Genomic DNA, 19,335 nt, shown 5'->3' on the forward strand with positions numbered 1-19,335 from the left:
CGTGATTGAGACCGATTCAAAAGGGAAATAAAAAGGGGTCTATCCTCATAAACTCTTGGATGCCTTGAACAGAGGCGGAAAGCCCCTTTTCGCATACCCTTAACCACCGTATGCGGTGGGAACTACGGCGGCCACAAAAAGCCACGACGATGGCGGCGATGATGGGTGTTAAAGCCCTAGCCGAAATGAGAAAATGGAGGAGGGAGAGAGAGTTTAAAGGATTGTTTCAGTTTTTTTTATTATTTTGAAGGCTAAAATGATTTTTGTAACAAAAATTGGGCCTTATTTACACTCACAAAACGACAGCGTTTTGGGTGGGTGGTCTAAGTGCTGAAACGGCACCGTTTCATTTGGCCCGAATGTGACCCGAGCCGCGCCCACGGAGGATCCGCGCATTTTGTCCGGATGGTCTATTTGTGCATGGGATCCTTCTACTTTCTTGGCGCGTTCCAATGTGGTCCTCCTTTTTTATTTCGAATTCGCCCCAAATTTGTGTTCCAAAATTCAATATAGTTCCTTTTTAATTATTCAACTATTTTGTTATTAATTAATCAAATTTATTTTTATTATTAATTCTATTATTGCTACTTATTATTATTGCCATTATTCTATTATTTCTTATATTTTATCATTATTGATGTTACTATTTATATCAATGTTTTACATAATAGTTATAATCATTATTATTCTTTATTTGTTATTGTTGTTATTCTATTATTGTCATTGTTGCTAATATTGGAGCTATTTTTGTCCTTATTGTTTTATTGATATCATTGTTTTCTATGTCATTATTATTGTGTTATCATTAGTATCACCACTATGTCATCAAATCAATCAATTTTATATTAAATTTGTCATATTATATGATTTTATCTTCTTGTTTCTTATCTACATTATTATTACTATTATTATTGGCATTATTTTGAATATATCACATATTCTAAATCATTACCAATTTTAAAAATTTTTGCATATATGTTATTTCTTCTGAATCATCATACGTAATATTCATTTTAAATTTTTATATGTATCTTTATACTCTAAATTATTATGTATATATACGTACTTATACATACTTAAATATATTTTTTCACATTTCATGATTCTTATATACTTACATATGTTTATGCATGTTTTACATCATATACATACTTATATATTCTTTATATTCTTAAAAATGCTTTTTGTATATTTCACATATTTTATGATTCACATACATATACTTTATGTTATCACAATTTGTAAGTATATATAAACACATATTCACATTTTTATTTTTACAATACTTACCGATTTTTTTTTATATGTATATGTTTACCTATGTTTTCATATTCTATAATTTATACGCATTTCTTATTTTATGGCTTAAAATTATACATGTATATGTATTTTACATAATTGTATTCATTGTCATCATTGTTATTTGGTGTTTGTTTATTTATCCATGTACACTTGTGCTTTTTCTAAAACGTTGGTTCTATTCATTTATTTGTATGCTTTGTTTATGTAATCGCCTCGTCATTTCATTTTGCCTATTGTATTGTTGTTACTCACTTTACTTTGCTTACCTTGTCGTATTCGTTATTGTTTCGTCAAGCATTAACACCAAACATCAAAAGGAAAATTTTTCTAAATAAGGCAATATTTCGCGTTTGGAAAATCGAGAAAACGTGCCCTAACGTGCTGGGTTTCGATTTCTCGTTCGACTAAACAGCCAAATATCCTCTTAAAGCTTCAAAATATGGTTTCATTAAACTATAAGGTGATCTTGGTTTCGATGGTTTAGGGTATCGTGTCCTAATGTGCTGGATGTGATATTCCTTCGGAACAAGAGAATCTTATATTTCAATTCACGTTATCAGAGTTTTCTTTTAAGGATCGTATTTTTAAAACCCTTCAAATTTTCAATTTTCGACACTAAGACACTAATTAATCAACTAGGTACCAATTTTTGGGCGTATCGAGGGTGCTAATCCTTCCTCGTGCGTAACCGACTCCCGAACCCGTTTTTTTAATTTTCATAGACCAAAATCTTTGTTTTAATAAAAATTAAATCGTTTATTAAAAACAACCACTTTTCAAGGTGACCCGATTACACCTCATCAAAAAGGATCGGTGGCGACTCCCGTTTTCATTCTTTTTTAAATCCAAGTCGACCCCGTTTTCATTCAAAAAATGGTGTCAACACAATATAACTGGAAGAAATAAAGAAACTCAGGATAAACTCTTAAGAAATCATCTAAGAATATTCAATATTGATGGAAATCTGCTTCAAAATAGGCTTCAATGGTGGTTTTTCGAGTTGTTTTCTTTAATATTCTATGACGGCTCACTCCTATATTATTTCTGTCATATATACGTTTTAGAATGCCTAAAAAACCTAAAAATTGTGTTTTTTCGCTGTTCAAAGTGTAAATCCACACAATCAGCATGACCTACTACACGTCCGTATGAATCAAACGACCATGTGAAATAGGTTAGCCTGTGTGGCTCCTACAGATTACTTTGATTTTTCGATTTTCGCTCGTTTTGCTCCCAAGAGCTTTATTAAGTATCAAAACATGAATTTAAAGGATCGAGAGCATAAAATTCATAATTAACATTGAATAATCACCCCAAAACGCATTATGAATTAGATTAAAACATGTTACTTTTAGTATTTATCATATGACACAAGTAAGCTTGTTTATAAAATATCAACGATTAAGTAGGAACACTTACTTCAAGAACTTAGATTAGATGATTTGATCACCTAAGCCTCCTTTAACTCACTGTTTTGTACATTAACTATAGCACACAAGATCACTCACCTTTGCAACTAGCTTCCAAATCAAAGCTTAAGGAAGCTTTTGTTTGCCTTTGTCCTTGCTTGTCGAGGCTCTCAAATGAGTTGACACTTTACATACACGTTAGACACAATACAAAAGCAATAAAAACAACAACAAACAATATTAAATCACTCTAAAATCACATATCAAAGCCTCTAGATCTCTAAGCCGAAAACTTAGCTAGCTTTGTCAAAAATTAGATTTCACCACCCATATATTGCTTCTAAACCTTAATTTTGATTCTAATCTTTCTAAATATCATCTAATGTGGGAAAAATTATCAAGTTAAAGGCCTAATTTGGTAAAAAGAAAATTTAGGCTCCAATGTAAAAAAAGTTGCTAAGTTTAGATCTAAAAAAGTAATTTAACCTCTTTTTGTTTTTGGCATCCCTGTCCAAGATAAGCACGATATTAATAGCATTGAGATAGTAATTGTACAAAGACTAAAGTAACCCTACTGCTTGAAATGTTCGTGTTAAATAAAATCTTTTATTAGTTTATTCCCCCTAAAAATAAATAAAATCTTAGTTCTTCCTTTTGGTGGAAGTCTTATCTCCCTCCTCCGATCTTCTCTCTTTTTCCTCTCAATCTCTCCGTCTAGGGTTTTCTCTTAGTTCTGACTAAGATTTCAAAAAGAAAAATAAAATGTCAAGTGCTTTAGAGATGTCGCTAGACGACCTCATCAAGCGCAGCCGTAAATCCGGATCCGGAAACTCCCGCGGTCGCGGTCGCGGTCGTGGATCCGGACCGGGACCTGCCCGCCGCTTTCCTAACCGCCGTGCAAATCGCTCTACACCGTATACGACAGCTAAGGTAAATAGATAAGAGTATAGATCTGATTATAACTTTTTGGTTTTTGATTGGATCTTTTATCAATTAAGCAAGTCTTCTTTTTTTGGTTCAGGCGCCGGAGACGTCGTGGCAGCACGATATGTATTCGGATAAGGGAGCGGCGTTCCGAGGACAAGCAGGTCGGGCCTCCGCAATCGAAACTGGAACGAAACTTTACATCTCTAATTTAGATTATAGTGTTTCCAACGACGATGTCAAGGTATTTTTCCTTTTTTTTTTTCATAAAGTTTTCTGCTATTTCCTTATTGAATTTTAAATATGAGATTTACTGCTCTGCTTCGATCTGTTAATATTTTTAACTGTGTTACTGATTTGAATTTTTGTTCACGATAAACTTACGTTCCTGTTGATTCCTCGGGCTTAGCTGTTAGGAAATTTGTTAAAATTTCAATATAATCGAAAGGTTTAGCGATGAATAGCTGTACTTGCATAAATTTCCCTTTAAATATCGATATTATATTTTAAATTATTATGTGTTTGCATACAGGAATTGTTTTCTGAGGTCGGTGATCTAAAACGATTTACAATCCATTACGATAGGAGTGGAAGATCGAAGGTATCTAATTGAGATTGGCATAAACTGGTCCTTCCGATGAAATTCTTTGTATCATGCAGTAGTTTAGAACCAAAAAGCTCTTTTTCTTAGGGAACAGCAGAAGTTGTCTTCTCTCGCCGAACAGATGCTCTGGCTGCAGTCAAGAGATACAACAATGTTCAGCTCGATGGGAAGCCAATGAAAATTGAGATTGTTGGAGCAAACGTTTCTACTACTGCTGCACCTTCAGCTGCTAATGGCACCTTTGGAAATTCAAATGGAGCCCCTAGAGGGTACGCCTAATTACATATTTAGATAACACCTTGTTTTCCTTCAAACTTTAGATTCCATTTTTGGTAACCTTAATTGAGATCTTACACTTGCAGAGTGCTTCTGTTATTGTTTCATGTTACATGCTGAAATTTTCTAAAGTTGCATGGAATCTCCTTAAGAGATGTTAATATTAACAATAAGTATTGGCTGAAATTTCTCCATAATTATCAACTTATTTGAAATTTTAGTTTTTGGTTTACAAAAGTCTGCAAAAGTGATCAAATTGTTTGGCTATGTGTGTTCAGACAAGCATCTTCAGTAGTTATGCTGCATGTATTTTATATGTTTTACTTAATGGGACATACAAGAATTCATATTTTTATGTGTTTTTTACCTTTCCTGCCTATCATAATGGTATCACACCCATATTTGTGTTAGTGGTTCTGTGCAGAATATGTTTAATATAATTCGTCTCTCTTATTTGTCAGCAACTTTTGGTTACTGATAAACTTGACTTACTAATCTTGCTATGGTTTTTTTTACAGTGGCCAAGGCAGGGGTGTTGGGTTCGGCAGGCAACGTGGTGGTGTTGGAAGCCGTGGCTCTGGAAGAGGCCATGGACGAGGAAGGGGCCGCGGAGAAAAGGTTTCTACAGAAGATCTTGACGCTGATTTAGAGAAGTATCATTCTGAAGCAATGCAGACTAATTGAACCATTTCTCTTGTTCTATTGGTCGGTTTTCAGTCTTTTCTTCTGTGGACTTTATGTGCTTGATACCCGACTGTATTGTGTATCTCTACCAAAACCATACTATTTAGAGGAACTATTGATGAAGAGAACTATTAGTTTCTTAATTTATGGAGTTTGGGCTTTTACTCTTAGTTGTTCCTTTGACATGGGTATAAAGGGTGTGGTCAGTGGAAAGCTCTTTGTTGTCTGCCATTGTGATTTTGGTTTCATTGAAACTGCCTCACCCCACAAGTTGGGATCAAAAGGCAACTTTTTCTCTTCGTTTTCCATATGTTAAGGGAATATTGGCTGCATGCTGTGGGAGGATTAATCTTGCTGTTGCCCTGAGCTGCATTGCCTTTTGGTTGCTCCTGCATTGCGAAACCAGGGAGATCGTAAATGAGGTAGATTTCTTTATGTTGTTTCTCTTATGGATTCTTTATTAGCTGTTCTGGATTTCATCTTTTGTGTTGTCAGTGATACAATTCCTTTCCCTGTTTAGGCACTTAGGTATTAAAAGTTACTTCACTTTGTTATATTGTTTGTGAATGGAATATGCTTTCTCCTTTATCTATTGTGGCTGCTGATGTGGCTTACTGTAGTCAATTGTTGTAGAATCTCTCTGGTTCAGTTCATCCAGTTGGCTTCTCGACGGTGAAAAAAAGGTGACTGAAGTCTCAAAGTCTCAGCATATGACTGCTTTTTTATTTGGGGTCAGCTAGAACGTGCTCTTAACCTCTTTTATACTATAGGTCAAGAGCTAAGATCGAAAAATGGTTGAATTTACATAATGTTTAATTTCGTTCCGTGAGCTTGCTATGCTATTTCTAGGAGCAAATGGCTTTAGCTCCACGCTATGGTAAAGAGTATTGGTTCTTCTTATGGTTGCCATCTCTGTACGAGTTAGCCGGAACATTCGGACCATCAGGTTGGTGAGTTGCCGGTGCCTTATCTTTTCTTTATTGATATACAAGTTTTGAACCTAGTGCTGCTCTTAATCGACTTCCATCATTATGTCATTGAATGCTAATCATAGATTTTAGTGCATATGGATTTTCTGTTTTACCAAATTAAAAATGCATCTCATCCATGTAAGATCTAGGTCAGATAAATTATGTGTTAATTTTGAGCAGTATACTTATTTCTGTGTGCCATGTATGTTCTTTTTTCTCATACATTTCAAGTTCGTTATCGTTTTGGTTCAATTTGTTTACATTTTGGTAAACATAAGTTGAAAACAATTCGCCATTCATGAAACTGGAAAGTGCGCATTTTAGTTTATCGTAATCTTTGTTGGAATCGAATCAAAAAAGTTAAAAAAGATCGTTTTGTATTAACAAATTTTGCTGATTGATTTAGGCTTTGTTTTCATATTGCTTTTTCAAGTGTTTTTGGGTTAAAAACATTTTTGAGTCTTAAGCATAAGCAAATACTAAACAGATAGTTTTGACATTACAAAGTGCTTTTGAACGTAAACACGAAAGCTATAATTTTTAGCTTTTGCATTTGAAAAAAATAAGAACATTTTTTTGAGTTCTTATTTTGAATGCATTTTATGTAATATTTATATTGGGTTTTACATTTATATTTTTATTAATATATTTCAAATATATAACATTATACATTTGAATTTGTGATGGTTATATTTTATTAATATTTAAAATTAAATATAAGAAATAAACCATGTTTATTGCTTAAAAATATTTAAAATGTATATTTAATATAACAAAATATTATTAGTGTGTTATAATTAATTGTTTTTATATTTTAAATATTTTAAATTTATATTTCATATACAAATCTATTAATAATGAGCTTTTTATCAATAATATTTCAATAGAAATATAAAAATTAGGTTAAGCTTTCCTCAATTACTTTTTTATCCATTATTATACAATACAGCGTAATTCATATTGATTCTATTACACAATAATGAATTAGTAGATTAAAAAGTAATGGATTTAGGCTCTTTTAGGCTCTCTAAGCTTTCCCCAACTAGAGAAGATCAACCTCAACAAGCAATAAAACATGGCCTTGATGTAACACAATATGAAGTTCCAACATGAAGATGGCCAATACCAGGGATATAATAATCTAAAGAACATGTTTATAAGATGTCGAGGGTAACGTCCAACCTGCACATTTCAATCATGAATCAATTCATGTCAAACCATCCAATCAGCTGGATTTTTATATAAAAGAATGTTTTTATATAAATTTGAACGGATTTTTATATCCGATCAGACTTAAAAAAGAAAAAAGTCAAATAATTGTTTTAGTCTCCCCACTATACTCTAATTTGGTTCAATGGTTCTGACTAAAAATTTTCTAAAAACAAGAGAGATTTAATGAGAATCTAAAGAAAAAATATTGTTAAGTCTAATTAGAACTTTGAAAAAAATTTAGATGCTTAAATGAGAATTTTATTTTATTTTTTTTAAGGATCATTGATTTCAATTAAAATATTGACTTTGAATTTGTTTTCTATTTTTTTAAATTAAGAGAAGCTTTTTTTTTTAAATAACGTTAATATTTTAATCAAAATTGTTAGTGTTACGCTGGAATCAAGTCACCCACTTTCTTAGATGGTTATTTGCTTTTAAAAAAGGGTATTATACTCACAGGAAACAGCAAATCCAAGGCATCCCAAGCTGCATGACGCACGGCCCTTGTAGGATACATTGGGCCACCGGGTGAGGTAAAGTTATACAAACAAGTCTTCAACCTCGTACTTGTTGCAACTCTCAGTTGCATTCCTGCCAAAAGAATAAAAATGAAAATGACATTAAGCTCATAATCAAGCAGTTGAATACCTATCCCAAAAACCTAGAACAAGTTGGTAGTAATAATACCCCCAAGAACTTTAATCTGAACAAGATAATGCAGCAGGACTGGCTCCACTTTTAATTTTTGAAGCTGGCTAATACAAATTTTTCAATAATGTTAGCCATAGAACAAGATCATTAAAATGTATAGTATTTAATACGGATAAATCTTAAAATTATATATGAATTTTGGTTTAATGTGTAATGTTATAGACTCTGATTTTATGTGATTCTATACTAACGCATATTGCATGAAAAAATAATTATATTTATCTAACATAAAAATAAATTGACGTATTTATTTAAACATGTGCGATTGAATCAAACTTAAGGTTCCATGTATATATTTGAACGGCAATCAAAGTTTTATTTATATAAATATACTACAATAAAATTACGTGTAATTTTGAGATTCAACCCTATTTAATATAAAAATGGAAGTTCACCTGGTCAGCTACTTCAGTCACAAATATATCTGCTGGTCCTCCAACCAATATAGCATTTGGAAATGTGGGGCATAGCTTCAAGAAGCTTTCAAGTTTTTCAACTGCACATAGAGTCCAAAATCATAAATGGACATTCCATTTATGTACATTATTGTTCAAAATCAAGGCTTCAAAGGGAAGAAAAAGCAACCCAACCTGCGTTATAAAAGAATATGAACCTCGAAAGTAAAAGGTAAAGATCCCTTTGGGCCTGAAAGGTACAAATTATTGATGGTAAATAGTAACAAAACATTAAAGGTCTTGAGGGTAAAACATGGTAGTTATATGTCAGCATGCAAAACTTGACATAAAAGTAAAAATAACTGACCTGTACTGGAATTTTATTTAACCGTGTAGGCTCCAATGCAACTTCATCGAGAAGGTACTGAGTCCATAGGAGGATAAAAGTTCAACAAATAGTTTCTCTCAAAAAGAATAATAAAAGAAAGGTTAAATCACTAGTTGGGGCCTGAACTTGGTAATTGTTTCTATATTGGAGATTGAACTAGGCAATTCTTGTCACATTGGGGCCTAAATTTTTTTTTGTTCAAATTAGCCCTTAAACTTGATAATTGTTCCCACATTAGGGTTGAACTTTAGAGTTTTCAATGAAATATTAGGGATTAACTTGAAACAAAAAAAAAGTTCAGACATTAATATGGAAACATAAAGTTTAAGCCTCAATGTGAAATTAATTTCCAAGATCAGGCCCAAAAATTGATTTAACCCATAAAAGAAAGCCCCAATATGTGTCTTTTTAGTTTACCTTAAAGAGAGACTGGAAACACCTGGCATTTGATTGGATATCAATCCTGCATACAATCACAAAAATTAACTTAACAGATAACATTATCAGGCCAAGAGTTATGCTGCTACTTTCATAAAAAATGACCGTATATTAATAATGTCAACTTCAAAAGCTAGCTATGTTTCTTGGATTAGGGTGCGAAAGTCATATACAAGTATATTCAGTTTTTTAAAAGTCTTTGGAAGATCTTTGAAGAATTATATCCCCATATCCATGTTAGAATATGCGGCAGACGAGAATACTTTGTGGAAGTACAAAGATTCGGAATTTGTATTCCTACCAGAGAACATTTGTTGCGCCCTGAACAAGTGCAGAGGAATAACGAAGTAGTACATCTGCATGATCCAGTTCAACTTCAAACAACTGCAGAAGGAAAAAAAAATTGCAAATCATCCACTGATTAAAACAACATTGGTGAATCCCGAATGCAAAGATATCTGAATTAGAACATATAGTAAAAGCAATTATTATAACTGCTGAGCACTGTTTGATATGAAAATAAATAAAATGCCATGACCGGTGTTTTTATGGCCATTTTCATCCAGAGAACTCACGATATCTGCACTTCTATATCACTACTAACCCCAAAATGTGCTTAAACAGGGAATAAAGCCAACAAAACAATAAGAACAATGTATTGTATAATGTAATGTAGATTGTTTTCAAAACCAAAAGGTGTTTCCAATTAGTCAGAACAGTTTTCACTCCAAATTAGCACATGGCAAAGCCACCAACCATTTCAGCAACACCCACACAAATGTATTCACAAACGATTCATTTGAAACGGCAAAAGAACTATGAAGTAATCTTGAGTCTTGCTTACCCATTTATGGAATAAAAGGGCGAAAGTGTGAGATGCAAATGATTGGCTCCATACTTGCACAATCAAATCAAGGATAGGTTTTCCACGAAGGGGCACTCGAACATAGTAATTAGCAAGGACATCATAAAAGCATAACCGATCATTAACACTGTACTCCGGAGACGATATTAGATCTTCTCTACTTAGAATTATATCTGTTTTTCAATTTCAATACAAAAACCAATAAGAGAAATCCATCAAATCCTCAAGCTCGAGTAAATAGTATTCATATATATTCATCCTTTAATCAATTAAAAGGCACAAGAATTTGAAGACTAACTAGTTTAAGTTTAATTTGATGTAAATCTTAGTAAGAAAAAATAAAACTAACAAAAAAAAAAACCGAGAGAGAAAAAGAGAGGAAGTTGACCGCGTCTAAGCTAACCTTTGGCTCGATCATCGATTTCCAAAGCTAGATCCGCGAATAATTCTTGTAATGAGCTGCGTTTCTGAGATGAAGCCGCTAATGCCAATAAAAAAATTGAATATATATATCGATCAAAAGGCTCTAAGCAGTAGAAAATTTTTATTTAAAAAAGAAGAAGAGAAAATTACTTATATTACATTTCATAATTACTCTGGCGCTAGTCAACATTAAATGATTACTAAAAGAAGTTAAACGCACACAAATACATTTCCCGATTTCAGAAAAGAAAAAGGAAAATAATATAAGATTCATTTGAAAAAAAATAAAAAGAAAAAGAAAATCTAAAAAGGATAAAAATCATTTCGTCGTTCCTTACATTATCCCGAGAAACAAACAGGAAAACAAAAAGAAGAGGTGAGAAGAAAAAAAAACTCACCCGCTGAAGTCTTTTCTCGATTTCTAGTGAGAGCGCGTTGAGATAAGCGGAACTTCGACGCCTAGGAGAAGCTTCTCCTTCTTGATGCTGCATTTCTACGTGAAGATCTTAAAAGTGAAAAAGAAAAGGAAAGAAAAGAAAAGATCTATGAATTTTGAGAGCGAAGAATTTTGAATTTTGAGTTTGATCCAAACAAAAAAGAAATCAACGAACTCAGAAAAAAAGCGTTTGGATTATTTCTCAACGAAACAAAAGCTTCTCTTCGTTAAATGAATTGCAGTAGCCGTTTCAACTCTTTACCGACAAACAGAGAGTACAAAAAAGCAGTGGATTTAGATAAATAAATATATACAATAATTGTTTAATAACGAAGGGAACTGCAAGCGAAAGTAGATTTGAGCGTAGAGGCGAGTTGAGCTGAGTTGAGAAGAAGCAAAAAAGGACAGCGATGACAAGGATTTTGGTGTCAAGATGCCCTGCGTTTTTTGGTTTGATAAACAGAATCGTGAAATTATTATATAGTCACTATCCCAATGAAGATTGTAAAACTACAGCTATTAGTTATTTAAATTATTGGGCCACGTGTAATTCTCATCTTTGATTTTTTTTAAATTTATTTTTCTATGATTTAAATTTAATTTCAATATTTATTTTTTTAATTAAATATTTAAAATTAATTTTAATGTTTAATTTGATACTTAATTTTTTTATCTCAATTAAGTATGTATGTTATTTTTACTTATTTATCAGATCACATGATATTATTTAATCTAGATATTTAATGAATTTTGAAAATCTTCTAAAATTAACCCATTTAAAATAACACGCATAAATAACTACTCAATTTTATTATGTAACATTTTACATTTTTTTTATTTTTTATGAGATAGTTGGTATTAAAAGTATCATGGTAGTTCTGTATTAATAGTTTTATTACATTTTGTCTTCTCTATTAAAAAACAGATAAATTAATCTCTATACGTTAGATTAAAAAGTGAACTAGTCTTTGTATTAAAATTTCATCTAATTTTTACTGTTAAAAGTTATTTCATGTATATATAACATGCCACGTGTCACTGTTTAGTTGTTTTATTATTCACGCTGATTTTTTAAAGTATAAATGAATAATTTTTTAACAGAAATAACTAAATAAATGAATAATTTTTTTAACAGAAATAACTAATTTATTTTTTAATTTAACATACAATAATTAATTTATTTATTTTTAATAAAAAAATAAAATACAATCTAAATCTAAATGTTATTTATATGGGGGTAGTCGATATAAGAAAGGTAGAGCTAAACAGCAGTCAACACGAGTGATTGAATGAAGAATAGCGCCATTTCTGGATGCCTTTAAACTTAGCGTTGAATGAAGGCTTCTTGCGTTGGGTAGGTGGGGGGTAAATTAAAATCTTTCGAAGCATAACCAGTCTCATTAAATTAAGTGCAAACAGAAGTGTTTAGACTTTAGACTTTCATCATATTTTCCACGTTCAATATTATTTATTTTTGTTGAAAATAATTATATTCTACTTTTTTTGGTAAAATAAATTATTTTTTTAAGAAGTAGTTTCTAAGTGGATAATGATTTTCAGTTGTACTTATTTATTATGTGGATGTTAATTTTTAGAAAAAAAAATTTTGTTTGTTAAAAAAATAACATTTTTTTTCCTTTTTGTTTCTATATTTTATTAGGGGTGTTTTGATAATTGTTCTAATTAAGTTGGTTCATAATTATAGGTGTTCATAGGATCAGTCGGGTTGGATTCAAGTTGGGCCTAAACATGATATTAATATACTTTATGTTTACTCAAAACTCGACCTGGCCCGAAATATGAGTATAAAATTTTACCCAAACCTATCCATATTTACAAAAGATTAACCCAAACTCATTTTAGGTCTGCCCATATTATTTTTAAAAAAAATTATAAAAATTATATTATTTTAATATTTAATAAAAATTTTGTACTTTTTATTTATTGAAATTTTTTATATAATCATCTTAACATTATTTTAATATTTATATTACAATAATATTATATATTTAATAGAGGTTTATTTTTTAATCTTTTCTAAATTATATAATATATAAAAATAACATAATATAAAGTATTATAAACTTAAAAACAAGCAGAGTCGGACCAGATTTGAGCTTTAAATGTTTAAATTCAAGCTTGACTGATATTTTAAATGGGTTTAAATTTTTACCCAAACTCTCCCAAATTTCGAGCAGATCTTCAAGCTTGAACAGATAAACCAATACATGAATAGTTATATTCATAGCTAAAGCAATTATAATTTTATTAGGGATATTTTAATAACTTTTTAAATTAAATTGATGCTTAATTAACAAATAATAATTTTTAAAAAAAATTATGTCAAAATTTTGGTTTGCCAACTCTTGGATTTGCTCTTTGGATCAAATTTTATCATTGACCACGTTGCCAAAACACGAATGTGACATTGCGTATCATCTTTACCTTTATCTTTTTCAATTAATTGCGGAACTCAACGCTATAAACTGATATGCATGGGAATGGCGGAGAAGATAGTAAAAATTATTAGCCCGAATGTTCAATAATTGAAGTCTTGTTTATAATCTTTTAAAATGATTAAAACAAAAGATTAAATTTTATCGAAAAATGTTTAATAAAGGTTTAAGATGATAAAAAAGGGTTAAATTTTATAATTATACATTAAATTTGATTAATTTTGTAATTTCATACATTGATTTTAACTCAAATGAGACACTTATTTTTTATTTATCATGACTTAATTATGGAAAGCGATTATAAAGTATCGTTTTTTTTATATATACAATATTAAGGAATGGGATAACACGATTTGAATTTATACTAAACATGTATTTTATAAGAATTTTAACTATTGTTTTATTCAAATACCATATTTAAAAGCTTAACTTAAATGCACAGAATGCGAATAATATTGAAAAAAAAATCATTTCTAAACTTTTTTTTTAGAAAACAAATATATTTTTTTGATCAAACAGATGGTATGTTTACTTCTCAAAACATGCGAGTAATTCTTTATCTATAAAAACGATATTATTTTGTGGAGTGTCTCATATTTATGAGTCAACGTTGTGATGGGAAAGAGTCGACGTCGCGACAAGACGGCCACGATGTCCCAGTGAGAAGATTGGCCATGTCTTGACGAGGAGCATGTGACGTTACGACGTGGTGATGTGTTCCCCAATTCAACTGGATTTTCTTCTTTTCGCTATTGCTTCCCAATTAAACTCTGATTAATCTAAGTTATTTTAGTCATATTTAATCTACGAATTTAGCCTATAAAAAGGGTTGTTGTAACTTAGAATAATCATCTTCATCATCTTTGAGATTAAGAGAGTTTTGTGAGTTTTGCAGAATTTCGGGTTTTAACTAGAGTACTTTGTTCTTTCAGGATTTAGGGTTTATTTCTTGAGATTATCTTCATCTAATACTCTTTCAATTTTTACTCATTTAGTAAAGTATCCTCTACTCATGATTTTTTCACGTAAATTTGTGTATTCAATCTTCTCTGAATCGACCCCATCATACTTGACTACGGCTTTCTTGTAATGTTTACAACTTTTCTGTCTCATTTTTCCTTATTACAACACTGCTTTCTAATTTCTTTAATTCCCAATGTCCATCACATGTAGCGTGTTCACTTCTACTCTTTCTACAATCGCCTTTTCGTAACCTCTAAGGATGAATGAAAGGTGTTAAGTTTTCTAATTAATTTCTTAGCTTGAAAATCTGGTCAAATTATCAGAAATTATTATTTTTTGGTAAAAATAAACTATATCAATATAGCTCTAATGGAAGTTTATCCTGATTTTGAGTTGCTTAAAATTAATCAATAACAATGCTCAAACACTTGTTAGAGTCTCAATAAAAGTACAAATTACATTTTAATATCCAGTAGCCATCTTCGCAAAGCAATTTACAACATTATTTAATTCCCTTGAAATATATCGAAATTAAACTTACCAGCCTTTCACAAATAAAAAATAGATAAATCATATCTTTAAAAATTATTATCCATTTCATAATTATTACTAATAATATCAATACTTTTCACTTCGGGTGTGTTCTCCATTGTTTTTGAAATGAACTTTTTCTAAAAAAAGTGCTTTTCTCTTAAAAGCAATGAAGAACGCATATCATTGGAGCAACTTTTTTAACTTTTGAGATGAGTTTTTTTAGATATGAAAAAGCAATAAATTTTAACTTTTTCAACCAATAAGCACTTTTAGCTGTTATTTTACCTTTTTAGCCTTACTTTTTTACTTAAAATGTGTTTGATGCTATTATTTTGTGTTCTCTTTCTTGGTTATTTATATGAGTTTTACAAATATGTTAAAAGCATTAATTAAAAATAAAAAATATTTTTTAAAATAATACAATTGTGTCAATATCTAATTACAAATATTTAATTATTATATTTAAATATTTAAATATAGTTTATATATTCTAATTAAATTTAATAAATAATTAATATTAATTACTTAGATATATTTAAAATTAATATTATATATTAAAATATTAACAATAAGTTATAATAAATTATTTTTTTATATTTTTACTAAAATATCATAATATTAACTAATTTAAAAATTATTTAAATACATATTTGTTACTTTATAATATCATGTCTAAAATAAACATTTTACATCTCAAAAATACTTTTTAACAGCAATATCAAACACTTAAATTTTTCTAAAAATATTTCTCAAAACTATTTTTTCACAATACTTTTCAAAAATACTTTTTAAAAGCAATAAAAAACTCATACTTCAACTTATCTAAACCCTTCATTAAAAAAATCTTACAAAATCTTCGGAATTAGAAAGTAGCAATGACATGGATTAGGTACGGATGATTTAAACTGCAAGGGGCCCTCTGATCATCCAATGTGGGACCAGCTTACCATTTTCAGCTTTCCCTTCTATTCATATGAGATTTTTTTATTTTCTTGTGCAATCACCGTCCATTTTCCTTTTTCCGTAATGAAAAAAAATCAAGGATATTTTGTAAAGTTTTTGGAGTTTAAGTTGTTTTAGTGGAATTTACCTGAAAAAATATAAAAAAAGAATGACAAATGTGAAGTGTGATTGAATGAGTCAAATTCAATAGCAGAAAAGAATCAGAGTGGGGGCAACGATGTTTCAGGAACCATTTGATATTTTCAAAAGACACGTTTATGGTCTACTTGCCCTCTACAATGGCTCAGTATGTAGACCCCATGCATTACACAGCATAGTTTTACAATCTTATTCAAATCCAAGTTAAAGTTACAAAACTTATGCACAATTTTCCCATGTGATTGCAAAATGCAAACACATCCACACAACTTTTTCTTTTTTAATCATAACTTTGAAAGGACACATAATCATGAGGAAACACAAATACAATTTTAATATTAAATTAATGATGTAACATTTTAAATTAAAAAATAATAATTTTGATAATTTTATAAAAAAAATTTATGTAATTGAACAAAAAAGTTAGAAGAATTTGCATTTTTAAATCTATAATTTTAAGAATGAAACTTTTTGAAATTAAAATACAATTAAATTTAAAAAAAGTACAATTGTTTAATTTTTTTAGATGGTGATGCTCTCTATTTATATGATATAGGTATTATTCATAGATATAACATATTAAGTAAGTTCTATGTATATCAATAAATATTCAACTCTAGACTTTATAAGCGTTTACGTGGTTCCTTTCGTGATCTCACATGTCACTTCATAGAATAGTATAAGTACCCCACCTCTAAACACCTATTATTATACAAGCTCAATGGCATCTGACCTGAACCCACTCAAATCCCATTCAAGTTTTGAGTTGGTAATAACAAGTATCATAACAATAATAATTTAGAACAAGTTTTAAATTATTTTTATTTGTTTTTTAACAATTTTATTATAAATTCTTATTATATCTAACTCTTTTTGCCATAACTTCTCTAATCCATAAATAAGAAAACAAGCAGCATAATCAAATTCACATCTTCTTACATTGGTAATCATATTCATACCATTTGAACTAAAACTCAATCAACTTTTTTGCTTAAAATGATATAAATGATATAAACACTAAATAACCATAATTTTCCTCTCAAAATGAGCCCAATCAATCTAAAGCCAATGTTGTTAATAAATAAAAAATACTAATTCTCTCTAGGCTCATGTTATCATGTCAAAGTACAAGGTAGAAAAAGGTGTACCTATTGATATCAGTCGAGGCAATTGTTCCTATCTTTGGAGATCTCTTTCGAGGATTTGGCCCCTTCTTCGTGAGAATATCATCTAGTCAGTTGGAAATGGTAACATTATTAGATGCTGGAAGGATAGTTGGATCTCCGATGTTAGCCCTTTGTTGAACCATATTCCTTCACAAAATAACCTTGATGTGGACTATCTCCTTCGAGATATGGTAACAAAGGAATGAACATGGAATTTAGATCTATTCCGTGTACGGTTGCCGGACGAGATCCTAAATCATATTATTAGTATCCCTCCCCCACACCAGTCGGCCGGATCAGATAGAGTTGCATGGGTGGACGCCTTAATGGGTTCTTTTTCTATCAAGAGTGCCTAAAAGTTGATCAAGGAAAACTCGTGGAACTCGCGGGTTGACATTTGGAAATTACCATGGAAGTACAAAGGACCTCAAAGGGTTCGGACTTTCATTTGATTGGCTTTCTAGCAACGACAACTAACACAAGTGGAGACACTAAAGCGTGGAATTGCAAATGATGATTATTGTGCGATAGTAGATCAACTATGGAGGATATTTTGCATGCTGTAGGAGATTATACTCCGACGAAAGAGGTTGGTCGCAGCTTGTTCCAACAAAGAAGCAAGATTCGTCCTTTTCCAGGGACTTCGAGGAATGGCTTGCAACTAATCTGCAAAATAGCCAACATGAATTTTCTTATTTTTCAGAGTGTTATGGAGTGTAGATAAGATCATCAAACTGTCATATAGTTGCGCGAAACAGTATGCGTCACTACCCAAGAAAAATACCATGCTCAATCATAGATAATTACTTACTTCTTAGTAAAAATCTCTTAGTTATTCCTCTAGAAAATCGATAGCTAAGCAACTTTCACTCAACTTCCGACTTCAACCCATAATTAAAAAAAAGCAAATCGCTGCTAAAACAAATGAATTGGCTACTGCCAACAACAAACCATTCAACAAGATCATTCGCAGGTATGAATGCATACTAAAATAAAACCATGGCTTCAAAGTTTTGCAAGAAACAAAGGAATACCCAAAGAAAGTTTTGCAAATGAAAATTATTCGATCAATCTTAAGGTTACAAATCATTATAACATCACTCGAGTACACAAACAAGTACATAACGATATAGATCTAGAGTCAAGATCTAAAGGCATTACAGTTAAGAACTTAAGAATGATCCTAAACTTAACCACCAAAACCATAGAGAGTCCTGCCCTGCCTTTTCAAGGCATAAACAACATCCATGGCGGTAACGGTCTTCCTCCTGGCGTGCTCGGTATAAGTCACAGCATCACGAATCACATTCTCCAAGAAAATCTTCAATACTCCCCTAGTTTCTTCATAGATCAAGCCACTGATCCTCTTGACACCTCCTCGACGAGCCAAACGGCGAATGGCAGGCTTAGTAATGCCCTGGATGTTGTCTCTTAAAACCTTCCTATGCCTCTTGGCACCTCCTTTGCCGAGCCCCTTGCCACCCTTGCCTCTGCCTGACATCTTCGAAAGATTTGATGATTACTACGGAAACAAATTTACAACGAAATGAATTACGAGCAAAGGGAAAACAATTGCGAATGCTTGACGATTGGAATTCTAGGATATTTAAAGGAGTGGATGCGATTAAAGTTTCTAGTTTCTATCGAAGGCTGGAAATCTCGATCCGCGTGTAAAAGGAAGGGTTATGTATGAGCCATAGATAGGATTGTGATCGACGGCTGATATTGTTTACATGGAATGTGACGCGGATTGCGTTTTTAATTGTTTTGGGGAATTTAAATTAGGCGGGCTAGAAATGTTTTAGAGTTGATTTTGATTTCGTTTTCGCGGACAGCGGGAAAACAGAAGATGCAAACGCAAATTAAAAGGGAATGCTTCCGTTTTTTTGTTTGCACGTGTTTAAATATCTAAAGTTTTAAAAAAATAAAAATTAAGGTGTTATTAGATTGGAAATATATAATAATATGGAAAAAAAATTAATTAATATGGAAAAAAAATTGAATACCAGAATAATATAAAATGTGTATTGTTATAATATACGTTCATAATGGTAATAGAATAACTGCAAAATAAGAA

The 19,335-nt window shown here is 30.9% G+C and overlaps 3 protein-coding genes across 3 annotated transcripts; 1 reads left to right on the forward strand and 2 right to left on the reverse strand.

The window, feature by feature from the left end:
- The first annotated feature begins 3,266 nt into the window (after nt 1–3,266).
- LOC107938439 (THO complex subunit 4A) lies at nt 3,267–5,369 on the forward strand. The gene is made up of 5 exons (XM_016871608.2): nt 3,267–3,641; nt 3,733–3,879; nt 4,168–4,236; nt 4,327–4,508; nt 5,034–5,369. The coding sequence occupies exons 1-5, from the start codon at nt 3,474–3,476 to the stop codon at nt 5,197–5,199; spliced, it is 732 nt and encodes a 243-aa protein (XP_016727097.1). The 5' UTR covers nt 3,267–3,473; the 3' UTR covers nt 5,200–5,369.
- A 1,691-nt stretch (nt 5,370–7,060) lies between these two features.
- LOC107938405 (uncharacterized) lies at nt 7,061–11,499 on the reverse strand. Its single transcript, XM_016871553.2, has 11 exons — nt 11,001–11,499; nt 10,583–10,646; nt 10,159–10,352; nt 9,616–9,698; nt 9,294–9,339; nt 8,856–8,912; nt 8,684–8,738; nt 8,489–8,589; nt 8,070–8,133; nt 7,840–7,973; nt 7,061–7,352 (listed from the first exon to the last, which is right to left on the reverse strand). Exons 1-11 carry the CDS (start codon nt 11,091–11,093, stop codon nt 7,179–7,181), a joined length of 1,065 nt encoding a protein of 354 aa, XP_016727042.1. The 5' UTR covers nt 11,094–11,499; the 3' UTR covers nt 7,061–7,178.
- Nucleotides 11,500–18,302: 6,803 nt separating this feature from the next.
- On the reverse strand, nt 18,303–19,088 carry LOC107938402 (histone H4). Its single transcript, XM_016871546.2, has one exon. It carries the CDS (start codon nt 18,757–18,759, stop codon nt 18,448–18,450), a length of 312 nt encoding a protein of 103 aa, XP_016727035.1. The 5' UTR covers nt 18,760–19,088; the 3' UTR covers nt 18,303–18,447.
- Between the last annotated feature and the right edge of the window lie 247 nt (nt 19,089–19,335).

Source organism: Gossypium hirsutum, chromosome A08 (assembly GCF_007990345.1).
Source record: "Gossypium hirsutum isolate 1008001.06 chromosome A08, Gossypium_hirsutum_v2.1, whole genome shotgun sequence".
Lineage (NCBI taxonomy): Eukaryota > Viridiplantae > Streptophyta > Magnoliopsida > Malvales > Malvaceae > Gossypium > Gossypium hirsutum.